Below are 17,297 nucleotides of genomic sequence, written 5' to 3'. Positions count from 1 at the left end.
AAAGCAAACGGGTATGACCCATGTGCCTCCCCCCCCAAGTCTCTGATTGGTTACTGCCTGGTAACCAATAAGTGGAAAACAAGAGAGCTGCAAAGCAGGAAGTAGTGTTCTGGCTATTATGTTAGACATCCATGCACTCCAGCCTTTATACATAACATTTTTGCCCAACTATATATGAAACATTTTTATTTTGTACATTGACCCAGTTTTTATTTTTATACGGAACAATTCCTTTAATATTTGCAGTGTGAATGACTGCGCCGTTTCCTTGCTACGTAGGTACAGGCAACACTCGATTGGCAACCATATTTCTCTACAGCACAAGCCCCATTTATGGCTCTAATGCTGACAGTGTGCCTCTTTAAAGCTTGCTAAATTTGAAAACTCCAATTCAAAAGGTCCACATAGAAAGTAAAATTTTCATGCAAATATTTCAGTTGCATTTTGGAGCAGTTTGTTGTAGAAATGCGCAATTTCCATCGAACCTTGCAAATGAAGAAAGTAAGTGAATGATTGTCCAGTGCTTGAACCATGGGGCAAACTTAGCACTGCAGAATGCACCAGAGGTGGTCAACCAAAATGATCCCTCAAGCAGTTTCATGTGGATAAAACAGTTGAAATTAATAAGGCAACTTTGGTAACCCTGTATATGGCTGCATCCCCTTCAAATAGAAGGGAGAAAATGTACATAGCGATGTATGAAACAAGATCAAAAGAACGCAATACCAGAAGCAAACGCAGTGATTTTAGCTGGAAGAATGATTACAAAGAGCCTCCCTTACTTTTGTGAAGGGCGAAGCATTAACCAACTCTAGGTTTATAAAAGCCAAAAGAATTTATTTCCTATTTTTTTCTCGCTTAACTAAAGAAAATCCCCAAGGCAAAAATATTCCATTCTGCAACACAAATTCTGTTTTAGGTTTTTGATCAAGGCACAAAATACATGGGACCCATAGGAGAGAACATTGGATGAAAATGACTCTGTAGACGCCCAACTATCAGCATGCCATAATTTAAAACCCAAAGGGCTATGAAAAAAAACATACATTACTAAAGGTCACAATGAGTGAGGCTTTAAAGACTCAGCACACACCTTACCAAGAGTCACAATAAGTGATGCTTCAAACACCCGCTTGTCCAGAATTGCAAGCTATGGTTAAACTATTCTTCCTCAGACTGATGCAGCAATGAGAACTCTGTACTGCAGTTGATATCAATGGCAATTTAGTTCAATTTAACAATATAATTTCTATTTAAGACACACAAGCATCTAAACGTACAAACTCTGCCATTATAGATGGACTTGATACTTTGCGTTGCTGAAGAAGCATCTAGATCTCGTAGTGTTTAGCTGAATGGCAATTGAAGTTTGGGATTGGTACTGCAAATTCTTCTCACGTCCCCATACAGTCCCAGCTTGGTCAATACTTTAAATACAGGCCACTCTACATTTTATACATCATATAAAATAGTTGACGCAATAAACACTAGTACTTAACCTCACATACTTGTTACATCTTCAAGATACTGTTATTTTGCCTCCTGTTTTGGTTGTAACAGAAGAGCTAAGAGTCCAGGGTCGTGTTTGATGCATTTGGGCATATGTGAATCTCCACTGATGTCTATAGCCATCTACATTTTAATAAACTGCATGCAGCTTCAGGAGCAGAGCCTGCTTCACCCATTGATTTCATCCGAGGATGGTATGCCACATCCCAAATTTCATTCTCTTCAGCCCACAATAGACAGAACCCTGGTATTGTTACAGTTCTTAGAGTCACTATGCACATCATTCTAAATAACATGCAAAGAGTTCAACAGCATTCTGTTTAAATGTAAATTGTACTTTTTAAATGGGCGGTTTTATTCACTGAAGATCTGCCAACTTGGTTTTCTCAATGCAGTTTATCCTTTCATTTTCTGGTGTACAAAAGTTGAATTCAATTGGAGTAACAGGTTATTCTCTTTATCCTCCAGCAAGTGAATGACGGGTAACAGCTGAGACGAAGCTTTCTTTAAGCAACATAATTGTATTGATTTGGATTTTCTTTGTCTCTTTCCATGTAGTCCCTATCTATTAATGATTCTATCCTCTTCTTCAGGTCTGCTGGCTAGAAAAGAAAAAAAGCACAGCAAAACATTATGTTAGCTGTGCCTGAAAAAACAGTAGATCTATCTCAAGGATCCTTGAGAATAAGCCCCATTTGGGATAGTAATGTAGGATCTACTATAAGACCAAATATTATGATACAGTCTAGTCTTTGAACACAATAAGATAAGTTTCACTTTTGGTTATTGGCCTTTCTAAACCAGAGTAGCCGTGATATGATATGACATACTTGAAAACAAAACATTAAGCAGCATTCTGATTTTGCAAAATGTCAGTTACCTTAACTGGGAATTTAAGCTGGTTATACACTTCTGACACCAGAAGATTGTGAGTAAGAGTCTTCCTCATCTTCATAATCCGAACAATTGCTGCATCAATTTGGTACTGTCTGTCCTGAAAAACTCTTTCTGTAGTGCTTGCTTGTTCTTCCACCTATTAAAATTAAAAATCATATCCAATATAAAACATTTTTTGTTTTTAAATCAGATATCCAATATAAAACATTTTTTGTTTTTGACAGCATGTGAAGTATATGTGGATATATTGTTATCAAGGAACAAAATGAACCCAAGCTTGATAAAGGGCTGGTTATGCCCGAAACGTTGCTTCACTTGTCGCACAAATAAATTATTTTTTCACTGAACCGGAGTGCTGCTGGAATATATTTTGGAGATTGGATTTGACCTGGGCAGACAGAGTCACAGTCGGCACCCGACGCTGAGCGGTGAGAATGATTGTATAGCACTACTTTCTATGTATACTAAAATGAACCCATGGTAGCACTGGCCTAGTGGATCTAAATAGTTAAAAAACCTCTGTTAAGGTGAGTGGCAAGTCACAATTGCTCTATTACAGCATCTTACAGTTTACACAGTCTTAACCTGAAATCCTTCTCAAATTCCTAGAAATAAGTGGCAGAAGATCCACAAAGACAATGGAATGAAAATTCACTTTTTCTGCAGTCTTAGGGGCCGGGCCGATTCATCAAGGGTCGAATATCGAGGGTTAATTAACCCTCGATATTCGACTAGGAATTGAAATCCTTCGACTTCGAATATCGAAGTCGAAGGATTTAGCGCAAATTCTGCGATCGTACGATCGAAGGATTATTCCTTCGATCGAACGATTAAATCCTTTGAATCGAACGATTCGAAGGATTTAAATCCAACGATCGAAGGAATATCCTTCGATCAAAAAAACTTAGGCAAGCCTATGGGGACCTTCCCCATAGGCTAACATTGACTTCGGTAGCTTTTAGCTGCCGAACTAGGGGGTCGAAGTTTTTTTTAAAGAGACAGTACTTCGACTATCGAATGGTCGAATAGTCGAACGATTTTTAGTTCGAATCCTTCGATTCGAAGTCGTAGTCGAAGGTCGAAGTAGCCCATTCGATGGTCGAAGTAGCCCAAAAAACACTTCGAAATTCAAAGTTTTTTTACTTCGAATCCTTCACTCGAGCTTGATGAATCGGCCCCTTAGTGTTATTCCTTTCAAAAAGCTACTTCCCTCTTTTCTTGGTGTCCTCCAGGAGACACAGATGTTGTCTTTTTAATTTTATTTTGGTTGATAGAAATAGTTTAAGGTGTCTCTCTGTACAGGGTATAATCAATAACTATTTTGGGTAGTAACTTAAATACAATAAACTTTTAAAGACCATATCCTGGTTTGAAACAAATAAAAAAAGCACTCTGGAGTCTGGAGTTAAGGGAAAAGCAAGCATTACCGTTTCCTTCATCTGAATCTGGTTAATCCGTATTCTGAACAACTGGTGCCTGAAATCATCATTGAATGTGAATTTGTCCCCATCATCAACATCCTTACTCTTGGGATTCTTGACCAGGACTCTAGCTCTTCCACAGGCTAAGGATTGTAGTGTTCTCCTTAACTCACTATCCTCTACAATGAAAAAGAGATTGTTAATTTCTTAAAAATAACACCACCCAAAAAAACAAACAAAAAAAAAAAAACAAATGTAACTTTACCTATACCAGTAGCTTGCCTAATTTCTTCTAAACTGAATTCATCTCCCTCGTTAAACATAAGCAACACCAGTGTTTGAAACAAGGAGACTTGAAGTTCTTTCCGGCCCTGCAATGGAAATACAAAAGGTAACATACTAATTTTACGATTTAGAAAATAAATATTCTGGTCTGCAAACAAATCCCCCATTATATCCTATATTATAGTGATGTTTCAACCTGAATCCGCCCATATGTAGCCAAAATTACTAATAATCGGTTATAAGGGGTTTACGTATGTCTAGACTGTTAAAATAAAGTTGGTAAAACACAAAAGGGAAAACATTTGCTACTCAACTGCTGCAGTCTATACAGGCCTGTCAAAAAAGGGCCAAAAATGCTGGAATATAGCCCCCAACTCCAAAGGGCAACCACATCAAAAATTCAAAAATATATTCCGAGTCAATACTCTCAAAGTTAAAAAGTCACTTTATTTATCATGAATATTAAAAAGTAGGCATACAGACCAATTGATGCTCCGCCTTACGCGTTTCGCACCCACAGGCACTTATTCATAGGCATTACTGTTGTTACATTTGGTCACAAAATTTATACCCCAGGAAATCCCTCCCCAAACGTTAAAACCAATCACGTGTTGCCACCTCACGTTTCTTTTCTTAAAGCAACATACATATCAAATTGGTCATATTAGCATTATTTCTCTGCCTATACTCTGTTACATCTCAGAACTCTTTTATATTAGGATACCCACATTTAAACAAGCATTTAAATGGCAATCACTGCCCCATTACATTATGTTCTCTCTCCTAATATTATTTTTATATGTCACATTCTCTTATCTGCCCCATACAACTCTATATGTCCACCTCGTTGTAAACATAGCCAATTACATTATAATTTACGTAAAAAAATGTTACATCAAACTCGTAGTTCAAACCCAGTGGTAACCGAGTATGCAAATAGAAAATCCAAAACAGTTCTCTTTTTGCTAACAGCCCTGCCAAATTTCCTCCTCTACTACCCAATCTTACTTTTTCTATTCCCTGTACAGAAAAATATGCTACATCACTTCCATTACATCTTGAAAAATGTCTCGTTATATTACTCTTTTCAACTGTTTTTGGATTTTTTATTTGACTCAGATGTTCCCGTATTCGCTCCTTTAGCGTTCTACTTGTGCAGCCCACATATTGTTTCTGACATTTCAGACATGTTATCAAGTAAACCACTGTGGATGTATTGCAATTGATATAATCTCTTATTTTAATGCTAGTATTTTTCACCGTAGACTTAAATTCTTTTGAGATTTTCATATGTTGACAAGTTATACATCTACGACTACCACATTTGTGGCTCCCTTCTACCTTCAAAAAGCTCTTATTTCTTTGGTCTCCCCTATTCGTTTCCCTGTACATACTTGGTGATAAATGTATGAGACCGTCTTGGTATACTGTTAACTCCTCCTTTTAGTATTTTATGGAAATCATCATCTGCATATAGGATCGGGATGTACTTCTTAACTATATCTAATACCATATAGAACTGTTTACTATACCTAGTGACAAATGGGACCTTTTCTGATAGCCCCTGTTTTACTTTTTTCTTTTTCTCACCCATTGGATTCACACTTAATAGACTCCTGCTTTCTGTTTGTCTTGCTCTCTGATAGGCCCTATCCACAATTTTTCGTCCATACCCTCGATCTAAAAAATCTCTCCTTCATCTCCTCTGCTTGTTCCTACAACAGTAATGCCTATGAATAAGTGCCTGTGGGTGTGAAACGCGTAAGGCGGAGCATCAATTGGTCTGTATGCCTACTTTTTAATATTTATGATAAATAAAGATTGACTTTTTAACTTTGAGAGTATTGACTGGGAATATATTTTTGAATTTTTAAAACACAAAAGGGGTCAAGCCTTATCATATAATGTAGTAATCCTGTACACCTGAATGGCCATGCCTATAATTCAAATTACAAATCAATTAATGCATATAATTTACCCAACCCCATCTCCTGTGTGCCAATTGACAATTCCTGCATTGCTCCAATCCTTAATACACCAGCTGGATGCTGTGGCGTCATCTAATCTATAACTTTGTTTGAGCATTTGCTTTAGAAAAGTATTTGGTAGCTTTTAAATAGCTATACAACACCAGAAATCAGCAGCACTAGCCCTCTTTCATGCACAAACCATGATAGGTCACATCGTCCAAAAGAGCACCAACATTGTGATTCACAATCCAAGAAATGTTTTGTACATAAATGTTCACTAGTTTTATACCTTTGCTTTAGAATTCCAATTAAACGACCCGTCATGTTCCCACAGAAAGTGTGGCTGTTAAACATTACCTCATTAAATTCTGCTTTTAAAACACACTGCCCTAGAGTTGATTGCCATTGTAGCTTTCTACCACTGTGCTTTCCCAGGTAAAAGGTCTTAAAAATCTCCTGTAGTTTCACCATCTAAAGAAATAAGGAATAGAGGAAATACCACATTTAGTTCCATTAAAAAAGTGCAGAGTGCCAGCTGGAAACCAATATTTTATGTCTTCATTCCTGTCCTGGGGCCATTAGGAGAAACCGGTACTTGTATAAAATACAAGGATAATGTTGCTGCTGAATAAAGGATTGATACCAGGTGATTATACCCGGGGGGGAAAACAGCTGCTTGTTTTGCAGCCATGCGGAGCTGCCTGGCTGCTTGGATCGGATCACCCATCGTACTGAATTGTTCAGAAGCACCTTGAGCTCCAGAAATTTAACTAGCAAGCCATCATGATCACATAGTGAACCAGGTCAAAGTGCAACATTTCAGTGGCAGAGAAAATGGACCATAAAGCTTTATACAGGAAGTCTTGATGACCAAACATTGTTGAGAGTGGAATAACCATGTTTATTGAGGAGGTTGTCTAGATATATAATTAACAAATTTTCTTGGACCTGGCGTAAATGTGGATTTGAGAATTATTTCCAAAAAGGGAATTTAAAAACCCTGGGAGTATCCTTTAATATTGCTTCAAGCTGATAATGATTTACCTACTGACTTGAAAAACAAAAGAACAAAATAAAGAGGGTCCAAGTGAGACTAAAATGGAAGGAACAGAACTAAATGGACAACCATAATTAGCAGTGTTTTATAGGGTACATAAGGAGTGGGATATAGATTGGACTTGGCTAAGATAATATTTTTCAATTCCAGGACAAGATGAGCCCACATTTTTGCACACTATAAGTTTAAGCACCAACCCTTAAATAGCTCAGTCTATGGCAATGTGCCAATTACCCCTCCCTGACTTAATGGGTCTATGGGAGTAATACTTGAATAATTTGTTCAGAGATTCAAAAGGTCACTAAATGAGTGGATTTCTGAACATATGCACTGGGCTGAAAATATAAGTGAATTGTTGGCCCTAGGTCGAAAAATCACATCATACTGTTGGATAACAGAACTATCAGACTGGGCGAGGACCCCATACATGGCCCTGGGCTTGGCAGAAGGTGAGAAGTTCTTGTATCATTAATAGGCAACAATTGATACTGGGAAGGATTGGGCTAGCAAGGAACTTTTTAGCAAGAATTTTTTTCCCAGACATTAAGCCTTTATTTTTATTACATTCCATTTAATTGATCACATTTTTTTCACTGAAATTAATTCTGTGACAAAGTTTGCTCTATTCATATACAAAATGCTATTATCATTAAGAAAAGATTCCTTGCAATACATTTAGAAATTGTGAAACGAGTTGTTCAAGGGTAAGCAATATTACTGCTCACAAAACTAGAACACTTGCACATGTCTACATACACTTACCTCTGGAGGAAGAAGAACTTCCATAGGCACGTATGTTGGCCAGTACCCCATTGTTAGAATATTTACTGTAAGCTCAATGTTGCCAGGGACATTTTGGTTCTGCATATACTGAGGAGGGAAAAATACACTTATATGTACAATTTCTTCCTTTTCTGTGCCACATCTTTGATAATGCCATGCACTGGTTGCTATGTGTAACAAGTTAGCATGAGAAATAGCACGGTTAAATAGACACTAAATATGACAGTGGTATTCTGGTATTTTTATGATGACACCATAAATTCTAGGTGAGTAGCATTTAAAGACATAATTCAAACCATTATTGAAGCAGGTTTTTTCAGTTCTAGGGCCATTATAACTTTTTTTTTCTACAAAGTTACGACAATTTAACATGTTCTATCCATCCAATAACCACCCCTTAAGATTCAGTACTCATTATTAAAACATACATACAGTACATAAAAAAATGTATTAAAAAATATGCTATTAATGCTAAAAATAACAAAACAAAAAACAGTTATGTTACCCCTAATCACCCCAAAATAACAAATCCATATGCCCATACAAAGCCGTGCTGGTCTATTGAGCACTAGTAAAAGGCAATGCCCTAAATACTTGTAGCCCAATTGTATTTTCTTATGCAAGGTTCTAACTACCCAAAACTCCTAGCTATAGAGTGTTTATATTTATTTTTCTTTTTAAATAACAATATTAAGCTCCAGAAACAGGAACTGGTGTAAATTATGCATAATCTGCATACTTCATGTTGGCACTCAATACATAACAATAATCATGTACCTGCTTAAAGTGAACCATTATGTCTTTAGACAGCTCCATATCTTTAAACATTCCTTCAAGTTTGCTGGTAAATGCTGCTCCACACTCTGGAACAATAATAACATTTTAAAAACATATATATTATAATATATACATGCTCCACTCCACCCCCAAACAAGGTAGTATTTCATATACATTTGCAACTGTAAAATAAAATAACCTACAAACATTACATATCACACAATAAAGAATGCAAGCTTACCATGCTTCAATTTGGAAAGCATAGATTTTTCAGCATCTACTGATGCACTTTTACCAACTAAAAGTCTTTTTGCCAAATCTTTCTTGTAGAAGGCCTCAAAGACATCCTTTCCTGGAAGGGTTAGGGAAAGAAGCTTTTTACTAACTGCATTTGGCAATATAGATAAATATTTAGCAGACAGATTTATAAAAAAAAACACACTAAAAGGTTGAACGTGTGTTTTTTTTCAACCTTACTTACTATGTAACTTGGCAGTAAAGGTGAAGCTAATTTTGATACAATTAAAAAACAAAAATGTACAAAGATATATCTTCACAAACGGACATTGAGATGATTAGAAAGACAAAGAGACATATAGTTGCATTACATGGGTGTATGAATGTACTGATGGGAAAATAAAGAAATATCACAAATAACTTCCAGTTTCATGTCCATTAATATGAATAAGCATTTAGTCTATAGGTTTGTGCCTTTATATGGACAATAAACCCATCCCTGACGAGCACCTCTATTTATAGTCCATTGCACAACCCACCCATCCCAAAAAAATCTGCACTTAAGACTTAGAAAGCATGCTACTTGCACTTTAAAATACTTGTGATTTTGGGAAGGCTCTTTGGAAGCCGTTTACAATTACACATGATCTAGGGTTTGCTTAACACAATAGAATGGTGTGGCTATGACTACATAAAATAGGGCCTGTGCCCCTAAAGTTATACCACTGCTACAGAGGGCCATATAGTGCTACACTTGATTACCATTAGAGATAAAATACCAATTTATTTGCATTTGGAGACATTATACAAATTTGGTTCCACATACCATAGATGAACCTAAAAATGATCATAATTTTATCCAACATCTTTTCAAGTTCTTCGTCTGTAGCTTCTTTGTTCCCAGTTCGAAGTTTAGAATCAACATGTTTTGCTAAAATACAGAAGAGAATAAAATCATTGTTCCTTGTTCAAAGTTTAGGTTGGCAAATTAAAAGAAAAATAGATCAGATGAAAAACTGTACCAATTAATTCAGCAGGTTTATTTGGTCGTTTGTTAATGAAAGTTTCAAATGCTTCTTTCATAGCATTGACAAACTTCTCGTTCTTTAAGAAGCAGACATCAATTACATGGTCCACTTTATCTTTAAAATCCAACAACTCCTGTACCATTGTTTTATCTTTCTCAGGATTAATCACAATAGTACTGCCAAAAGCCTGCAGAAAGAGAGAATGAAAAGGATTATCAACCATACAGGAAACATAGTATGTAAATGCAATAATAATAATATGCTGAATATCAAATTAAAGCTAGATATTCAAACAAATACTTAAAGAAACAGTACCATCAAAAAATAAGTGTTTTTAAGTAATGAAAAAAATAATGTAGTGTAGCCCTGCACTGGTAAAACAGTGGTGATTTCTTCAGAAAGACTATTATAGTTCATAAATAAGTTGCTGTGTAGCCACAGTGGAAGCCATTCACACACAAGATATAGGCAAAGATAGAGAATGAAGAGCGTATTGCGGCTGAGGCTAAGTCTAACCCCAAAAAGTTTAAAGTATATTAATTGTAAAAAGATGCGCGTTTAGTGTTGATCCTTTAAATAATGTTAACAGTATGGTTGTAACAGATAAAGAAAAGGCAAATGTGCTAAATCAGTTATTTTCTTCAGTGTATACAATAGAGGAGTCAGAATTCCCAGGCTCCTTTCATAGCTGCACTGTTGGCTCAGCTCAATCTAGTCAGTGACCGACTCATGATATGATTGATAAAGCTTTACTAAAATTATGTAAACAAGGTGCCAGGGCCAGATGGCATACACCTGGGTTCAAAGAGAGTTTAGTTCAGTTTTAGACTGGCCACTATTTCGGATTTTCTCAGATTTGCTTTTTATCTGTTATGGTACCTATGGATTGGAGAAAAGATGATGTCATTCCAATATTTAAAAAGGGATTACGGTCTCAGCCTCGCAACTATAGGCCAGTAAGTTTGACATCTGTGGTGAACAAATGATTTGAAGGCTTGTTAAGGAATCGCATTCAAAAATGTGTCCTAGTGAATGGCATTATTAGCAACAATCAGCATGGCTTTATGAAGGATAGATCATGTCAAACAAATTTGATTGCTTTTTATGATGAGGTAAGTAAGATGCTGGACAGTGGGGGAGCAGTAGATGTGATCTATTTGGATTTTGCCAAAGCGCTTGATACTGTGCCCCACAAACGACTGCTTTCTAAACTAAGGTCTGTTGGGCTTCATGAAGGTGTTTGCACATGGATAGGAAACTGGCTACAGGATCGGTACAGAGGGTGGTTGTTAATGGTACATTCTTTACTTGGAGTAAGATTCTTAGTGGGATCCCTCAGGGTTCAGTATTGGGTCCACTTCTATTTAACTTGTTCATTAATGACTTAGGGGAGGGTATTGTAAGTAATTATCAGTGTTTGCAGATGACACAAAACTATGCAGCCCAATTAATTCCATCCAGGATGCAGCATCCTTGCAACAGGAACTTGACAAAATGGCAATCTGGGCAGCTAAGTGGCAAATGAGATTCAATGTTGATAAATGTAAAGTCAAGATGTAAAAATCTCCCAAGCCACTTATACCCTTAATGGGATTGCACTAGGCAAATCCATAATGGAAAAAAGACCTTGGAGTCCTTGTAGATAATGAACTTGGCTGTAGCAAGCAATGCCAGTCAGCAGCATCAAGGGAACATAATGTCTTGAGCTGTATCAAAAGGGGCATAGATTCACGGGAGGAGGGAGTCATTCTTCCACTGTATAGAGCACTGGTAAGGCCCCATCTAGAATATGCTGTACAGTTTTGGTCTCCGGTGCTCAAACAGGACATTACTGAATTAGAGAGGGTGCAGAGAAGGGCAACTAAGCTGGGAAAAGGCAACATCTTAGCTATGAGGAAAGACTAGCCAATTTAGGGTTGTTCACACTGGACAAGAGGCGCTTATATGATAACTGTATAGATATATAAGGGGATCAAATAATAATCTCTCTAGTTATATCTTAGTTTGACTTAAGTACAATTTGCGGTTTCATTATTACATAGAAAAGGGAAATCATTTCTAAAATTTGGATTATTTGGATATAATGGAGTCTGTGGGAGACTGCATTTCCGTAATTCAGAGCTTTCTATATAATGGATGCCATACCTGTAATACATGCATTGGATGCAATCAGTATTTCTGTCACGTCATTCACATGTCAAGTCAAATAATTGTTGTTTTTTTTAAAGTTTTTATAGAAACAGAGAAGAAAGAAGAGAGAGGGTAGATAGGGGAGGTGAGAGAGGTACAAGTTGCCACATACATTAAATGAGTTTAGATGTACTTAAACAGTTTGAGCATTTAGCCAGGTACCCAAATAATTTGTGTTCTTTAAACTTTTTTTCAGTGAAGCCACAAAGTCAAACATTTTTACTTTTTGAAAAGGTCCTAAAGCATCTTAAATGCATCAATATTAGGTTTTTATATCTGAAAGGCCATGGGAAAATTGACGTAATTAACTTCTAGCCGCGATCACCATTAATCCTGGTTTGCGGCTCAACCCTAACCATCAAACTGAGGGACAAATTATATCAAAATGATGTCATGCGCAAGTCAACACAGGCAGAGTAAGAGCCATAAAAATACATTGGGGAGGCCACATGTGGATTGCTGGTAAACCCTGTTCTCTATATATTATACCTTTATAAAGCTAATTTTATATCTTAAGGTGTACAAATGCCCACAGTTCCTAACAAGTCCAAACTGAAAGGCTGTTTAGATATTAAATCTTGTTTGTAAAGTTTCAGGGAGACATTTGCACTAATTTAGTAAATTTTAATTCTTTTATTTATGAGTTTTTTTATTTGAACAAGCACAAAATCAATCCATTCCATTCCAACCACAATAGGCAGTATGGCAGGTTCAATTTGATCTGAAAACATGTTTAAAGGAGAATTGAAGTAGGCTACAAATGTTCTACATTATGTTTTGGGTGTCTGTACCAGCCCAAGGCAACCCCAGCCCTTTAGCAGTAAAGATCTGTGTCTCCAAAGATGCCCCAATTACTCCCCATCTTCTTTTCTGCTGATTCACTGCACATGCTCTGTGCTGCTGTTACTTGCTGAGCTTAGGGACACACTAACAATATACAGTACACATAGAATATAAATATCACAACATAAGGCTGATTAGTAATTTATACAGATAATTACTACATGGCAGACCCGAAACCAGTGCAACTAGCATCAGAATTTAATAATCTGACCTGTAGTATCATCTTATATTACCAACCTAATCTTCTGCTTGATAATTATGACCCCATAAGCTTAGCTTCTGAACAGCTGCTCAGGGCCCAAGATGGTGACCCCCTATGACAAGTTTGAAGTCCTGGATCATTGCTGCTATTGAGAAGCTAAAACTCTATGCTTGTACCATAAGCGCAGTACATAAAATGGCATTTTTAGCCATATTCATGCTTAGGGTTTAGTTCTCCTTTAATATGCTTGTTCTAACACTCACGGTGTGACTAGCTTTCCCACATGTCTCTTCACTACAACAGGCAAGTTCTAAGGTCTCCAATGTAAGTCAGAATAGCTTGTCATTCCAAGCTAATACTTCCAATCCAAGTTCATATTATATTAGTTCAGGATAATATACCTATAACTCAGGCATATATAATAAACAAAAGTGTCAAGAAGTATTAAAAAGTGATTTTTACTGTGCATACTAACAGATGCAATGCATGTGGTAAGCAATTCATGAAATAATATATGAACCAGATATGTCATTACAGGAAAATAAAAATGACTGGATTGTAGTAGTCTTCATAACAGTGGGATCAGGTATCATTTACTGGCCTGTAAGCAACTATATTTTAACACAGTTGGACATTTACTTTATAGAGCAAGAAGGTCAAAAACAGTACCTTAATGTACTCGATCCAGTGCTGCAAAAGGACTTGCACTCCACCCCTAACTCGACTAAATAACTGATAAAGCAAGGAAAGGTCCTGAATTCGATTTTCATCCAGAAGGTGGTTCAAACCTGTATAAGAGATAAATGTAAACGGTTACTGTATGACATTTAACACAGGTTAAAAGGTTTAAAGCAGGAGCGTTAGGCTAGGGACAGACAGAGGAAGAAATCAGCCTGCTGAAACCCACAGATCAATTTCAGGCCCTGACCACTAGCTGAATCATTTTCTCTGTTCGCGTCCAGAAGCCTTGCTCGGGGGCAAAAACTCTTATCAGATTCTGGCAAAGAAAAAGAAGATTTTGCTTATCGAGCCAAAATCTGCAGAGTGTGTTTACAGTGGAGCATACACGACTTCCAGACACAAACAGAGAAGAGGATTCAGCTAATGGTCAGGGGCTGAAATTGGTCTGTGGTTTTCAGCAGGCTGATTGCTGCCTGGTCTGGCCCTTGACTTAAAATCATGTTGTTACTGCTCACTCACTCTGTTGGCAATAACTATGGGGCTACTAGTTTCATATTATATCATGAAAATAATAAATTTGCTTACTGTCCTGCATATTAGGATGGGTATAGCTTTTAACTACAATTTGTAAAAACCCGAAAAAGTCTGTTTATCAAGTCTACCAATAAAGGGATACCGACACGTTCCTATACAAAAAAAAAAAAAAAAAATCACAGGAGGTGCTGCAAGCTGAATATTTTCCTCTAAAAGCCCCCCCCCCCCGAAGGTGCCCCAGCCCCGCGAACCTTTGTGAAGCTGACCCTCTGACACTATATAATATGCAAAAGATTAATATGTTTGATCTAAGCTTCTTCTTAACATATGCATGTATTAAATTATGGATTTTTATGTCCTCTTTACGCTGTGCATTACCAGGTTTGTACAAATATAGAAATTTGGACAAGACTGCTGTAAGCACCAAAAATGATTGCAGATGGTTCCAGCACTATTGATCAATGGCTGCAAAGGGATACTTCCCTTCGTATTTAATTTGTTCTGAAGATGCTACACTAATTAAAGGATGAAGCCCCTATGAATTCTGTCACATGAGCAGTTGTTAACAGTGACAGCGATTTTCAATCACACCTGACAGACTTGCTTGCTGAAGTCAAGCAGAGATGAGTTGCTATCTTGTTGAGTCAGTGCTTTTTGATTTCTGCGGCTATCCCTGAGAATATTGCAGCAATTAAAAGATTGTGTTCCAAAGACCTGTTAAATGAATCTCATGAGAAAGTGGCACGTTAGAACTGGCTTGCTATAAAGATGCCTGTGAGAACTACTACTTCACTCAAGCGCATTATATAAATATTCATGGTACTGCAAATTAGATTATTAATTATGACTGCTGTGTTTGTATTTACAAAACCTTTAAGAATGTCATCCTGTTTTTTTTTTACTTTTTTGGCCCCCCATCACCTTGTAAATATAAACAAACGGAGAAGAAAAAAAAAGGTAAAGAATAAAATACCTTTCTGAAGGGTGGCTGTTAAATGTTCACCTAGGAGCTGTTTTTCTACAGTGGCAATTAATGGCTTTCTAAAAAAAAAAAACAAAGATAAAGAAATAAAAAATGAACAAAAAAAAAACAGTCAAGTCAAGCCAGATGGTTACAGCATGTGTAAAAGGGATAAAACAGTCAATCCCCTTACAGTAGGCCCAGTCCGTGGCCCGAAAAGTGCTTGTTAACTGGTTACCTACCCATAATATAATGTTTAGTACTGTGGGAAACCTAATGAAATGAGTCTTTATTTTGATACATGGATCACTTTACCAGATATAAAGAAAACGTTATATTACTAGTAAACATGTAGTCTACGTCAGTTCCTATGCATTTAATATCTGAAATTTTGTCACACACAGTTTGGACAGCTGTAGTGACAGTCACTGTTTCCCAAAAAAACGTCCACTGCGACAATGTCATTAGTAGTACTATTGAAGCAGAGCCACTGCTAGGACTAGACTTTACATAAGCATTCATAACAGCCAAAATTTAACATCCCAGAGATTCACATGTTGATATTTATAAGATGTCAAGTTTTGAATTATGAAGGTTTTTATGTTACTGCTTCCCATAACCATGTTTGGTAAATGTTCTGGCATTCCTGGTGGTTACAGGGGGACCAATGACCAGAAAGGCTTGCTTTTGGTGTTGAGCCACGGAATCCATAGAAATTCATTAAGGTAGACCTTTGCAAATGCTCACTTTGAAGTTCCCCATACATCTCTATGGAAGCAAAGACAGGGCTGCTCTGGTATGTATTTCTACAAGTAACAATGCTGCTACGCCAGTTTTAAAAACCATAATGATATGAAACAAAGGGAAAAATACTGTGGAGAATTTCGAGTTGAACATACTGGTGAAGCAAATCATGCATCATTGAAAAAAGGTACACAAATAGATTTGGTTCGGCCGGGCAGAAGGATTCGGCCAAATCCTGCTGAAAAAGGCCGAATCCTGGATTTGGTGCATCCCTACTTTTAATAAATCACCACTGATTTTAAAATGTTTTTAATTTTTGCTAGAAAAGCACACCATTTACAAACCTAACATGTGAAATACCAATCCATACATATCCTTTACTGAAATTAAAAAACCTGATTGGACACACAGCAAAGGTGTTTATTATGCAGCTTACACACATTTATGCTACAAAATGTGATCCTGGGCCTTTCTTTTTCCAGAATTACTGTTGTGTTAACTGCCATGGAATTATACACAAGATACATACATTTTACATACAGCTTTTAGTCCTTTACAGCCTAGACTTTCTTTTCAAGTTGCACTTTGCTCTGCTTCCTGAATAAAGCTGCCTTGCCTGATTTTTGATATTAATAATGAATTACTCCTATACAATGCAGGTCATAGAATGAAACAACTTACAGACATTACTTACTGTGTGCTTTGATCTAAATATGTGATCACTCTATCGGCTTCCTCTTCTAGCCGCTTGTTTACATGATGAAGGTACTCTGGGACCTGTAGAGTATCAAAGCAAAACTGTTAGAGTTACAAGTTATATCACTTACTTTATATTAAAATTCTAAATGAATATTATTTAATAAAGAAGGAACTTATAGCCATACATGTATAAATGTATTTATAATTCTGACCAATGTTCACACTTCTAAATTACCACCAACCAAAGCAGAAATGCACTGAACATTTTATATTTAGAAGTAGTAATAGTATCAAGCAAAATGATTTACCAACATACCCAAAGGCTTACAATGTAGTGTCCCTATAGCTTAAGCACACTATGGCCAATTTTATTGTGAACCAATTAACCTCTCTGTATGTTTTTGACAATGTGTGAGAAAACCCACACAGATACAGTGGGGCTCATTTATAAACTTGGCAAAATTTGCACCTAGGCAATA

At 36.7% G+C, this 17,297-nt stretch overlaps 1 protein-coding gene across 2 annotated transcripts in view; it reads right to left on the bottom strand.

The window, feature by feature from the left end:
* Positions 1-816: 816 nt before the first annotated feature.
* Positions 817-17,297, bottom strand: part of cul4b.S (cullin 4B S homeolog) — a 35,338-nt gene continuing 18,857 nt past the window's right edge. For both annotated transcript variants that reach the window (XM_041574333.1, NM_001096619.1), the window contains 13 exon segments: positions 16,814-16,896; positions 15,388-15,455; positions 13,869-13,987; positions 9,959-10,151; positions 9,763-9,867; positions 8,941-9,051; positions 8,700-8,785; positions 7,902-8,009; positions 6,440-6,553; positions 4,093-4,198; positions 3,834-4,006; positions 2,390-2,542; positions 817-2,111 (listed from right to left, as the gene is read on the bottom strand). In XM_041574333.1, coding sequence (XP_041430267.1) covers positions 2,016-2,111; positions 2,390-2,542; positions 3,834-4,006; positions 4,093-4,198; positions 6,440-6,553; positions 7,902-8,009; positions 8,700-8,785; positions 8,941-9,051; positions 9,763-9,867; positions 9,959-10,151; positions 13,869-13,987; positions 15,388-15,455; positions 16,814-16,896 — 1,515 coding nt within the window. In that variant the 3' untranslated portion in view covers positions 817-2,015.

The sequence above is a fragment of the Xenopus laevis genome, chromosome 8S (assembly GCF_017654675.1).
Source record: "Xenopus laevis strain J_2021 chromosome 8S, Xenopus_laevis_v10.1, whole genome shotgun sequence".
Lineage (NCBI taxonomy): Eukaryota > Metazoa > Chordata > Amphibia > Anura > Pipidae > Xenopus > Xenopus laevis.
The sequence above is the reverse complement of the archived record's forward strand: the minus strand, read 5'-3'. Positions and strand labels throughout refer to the sequence as shown.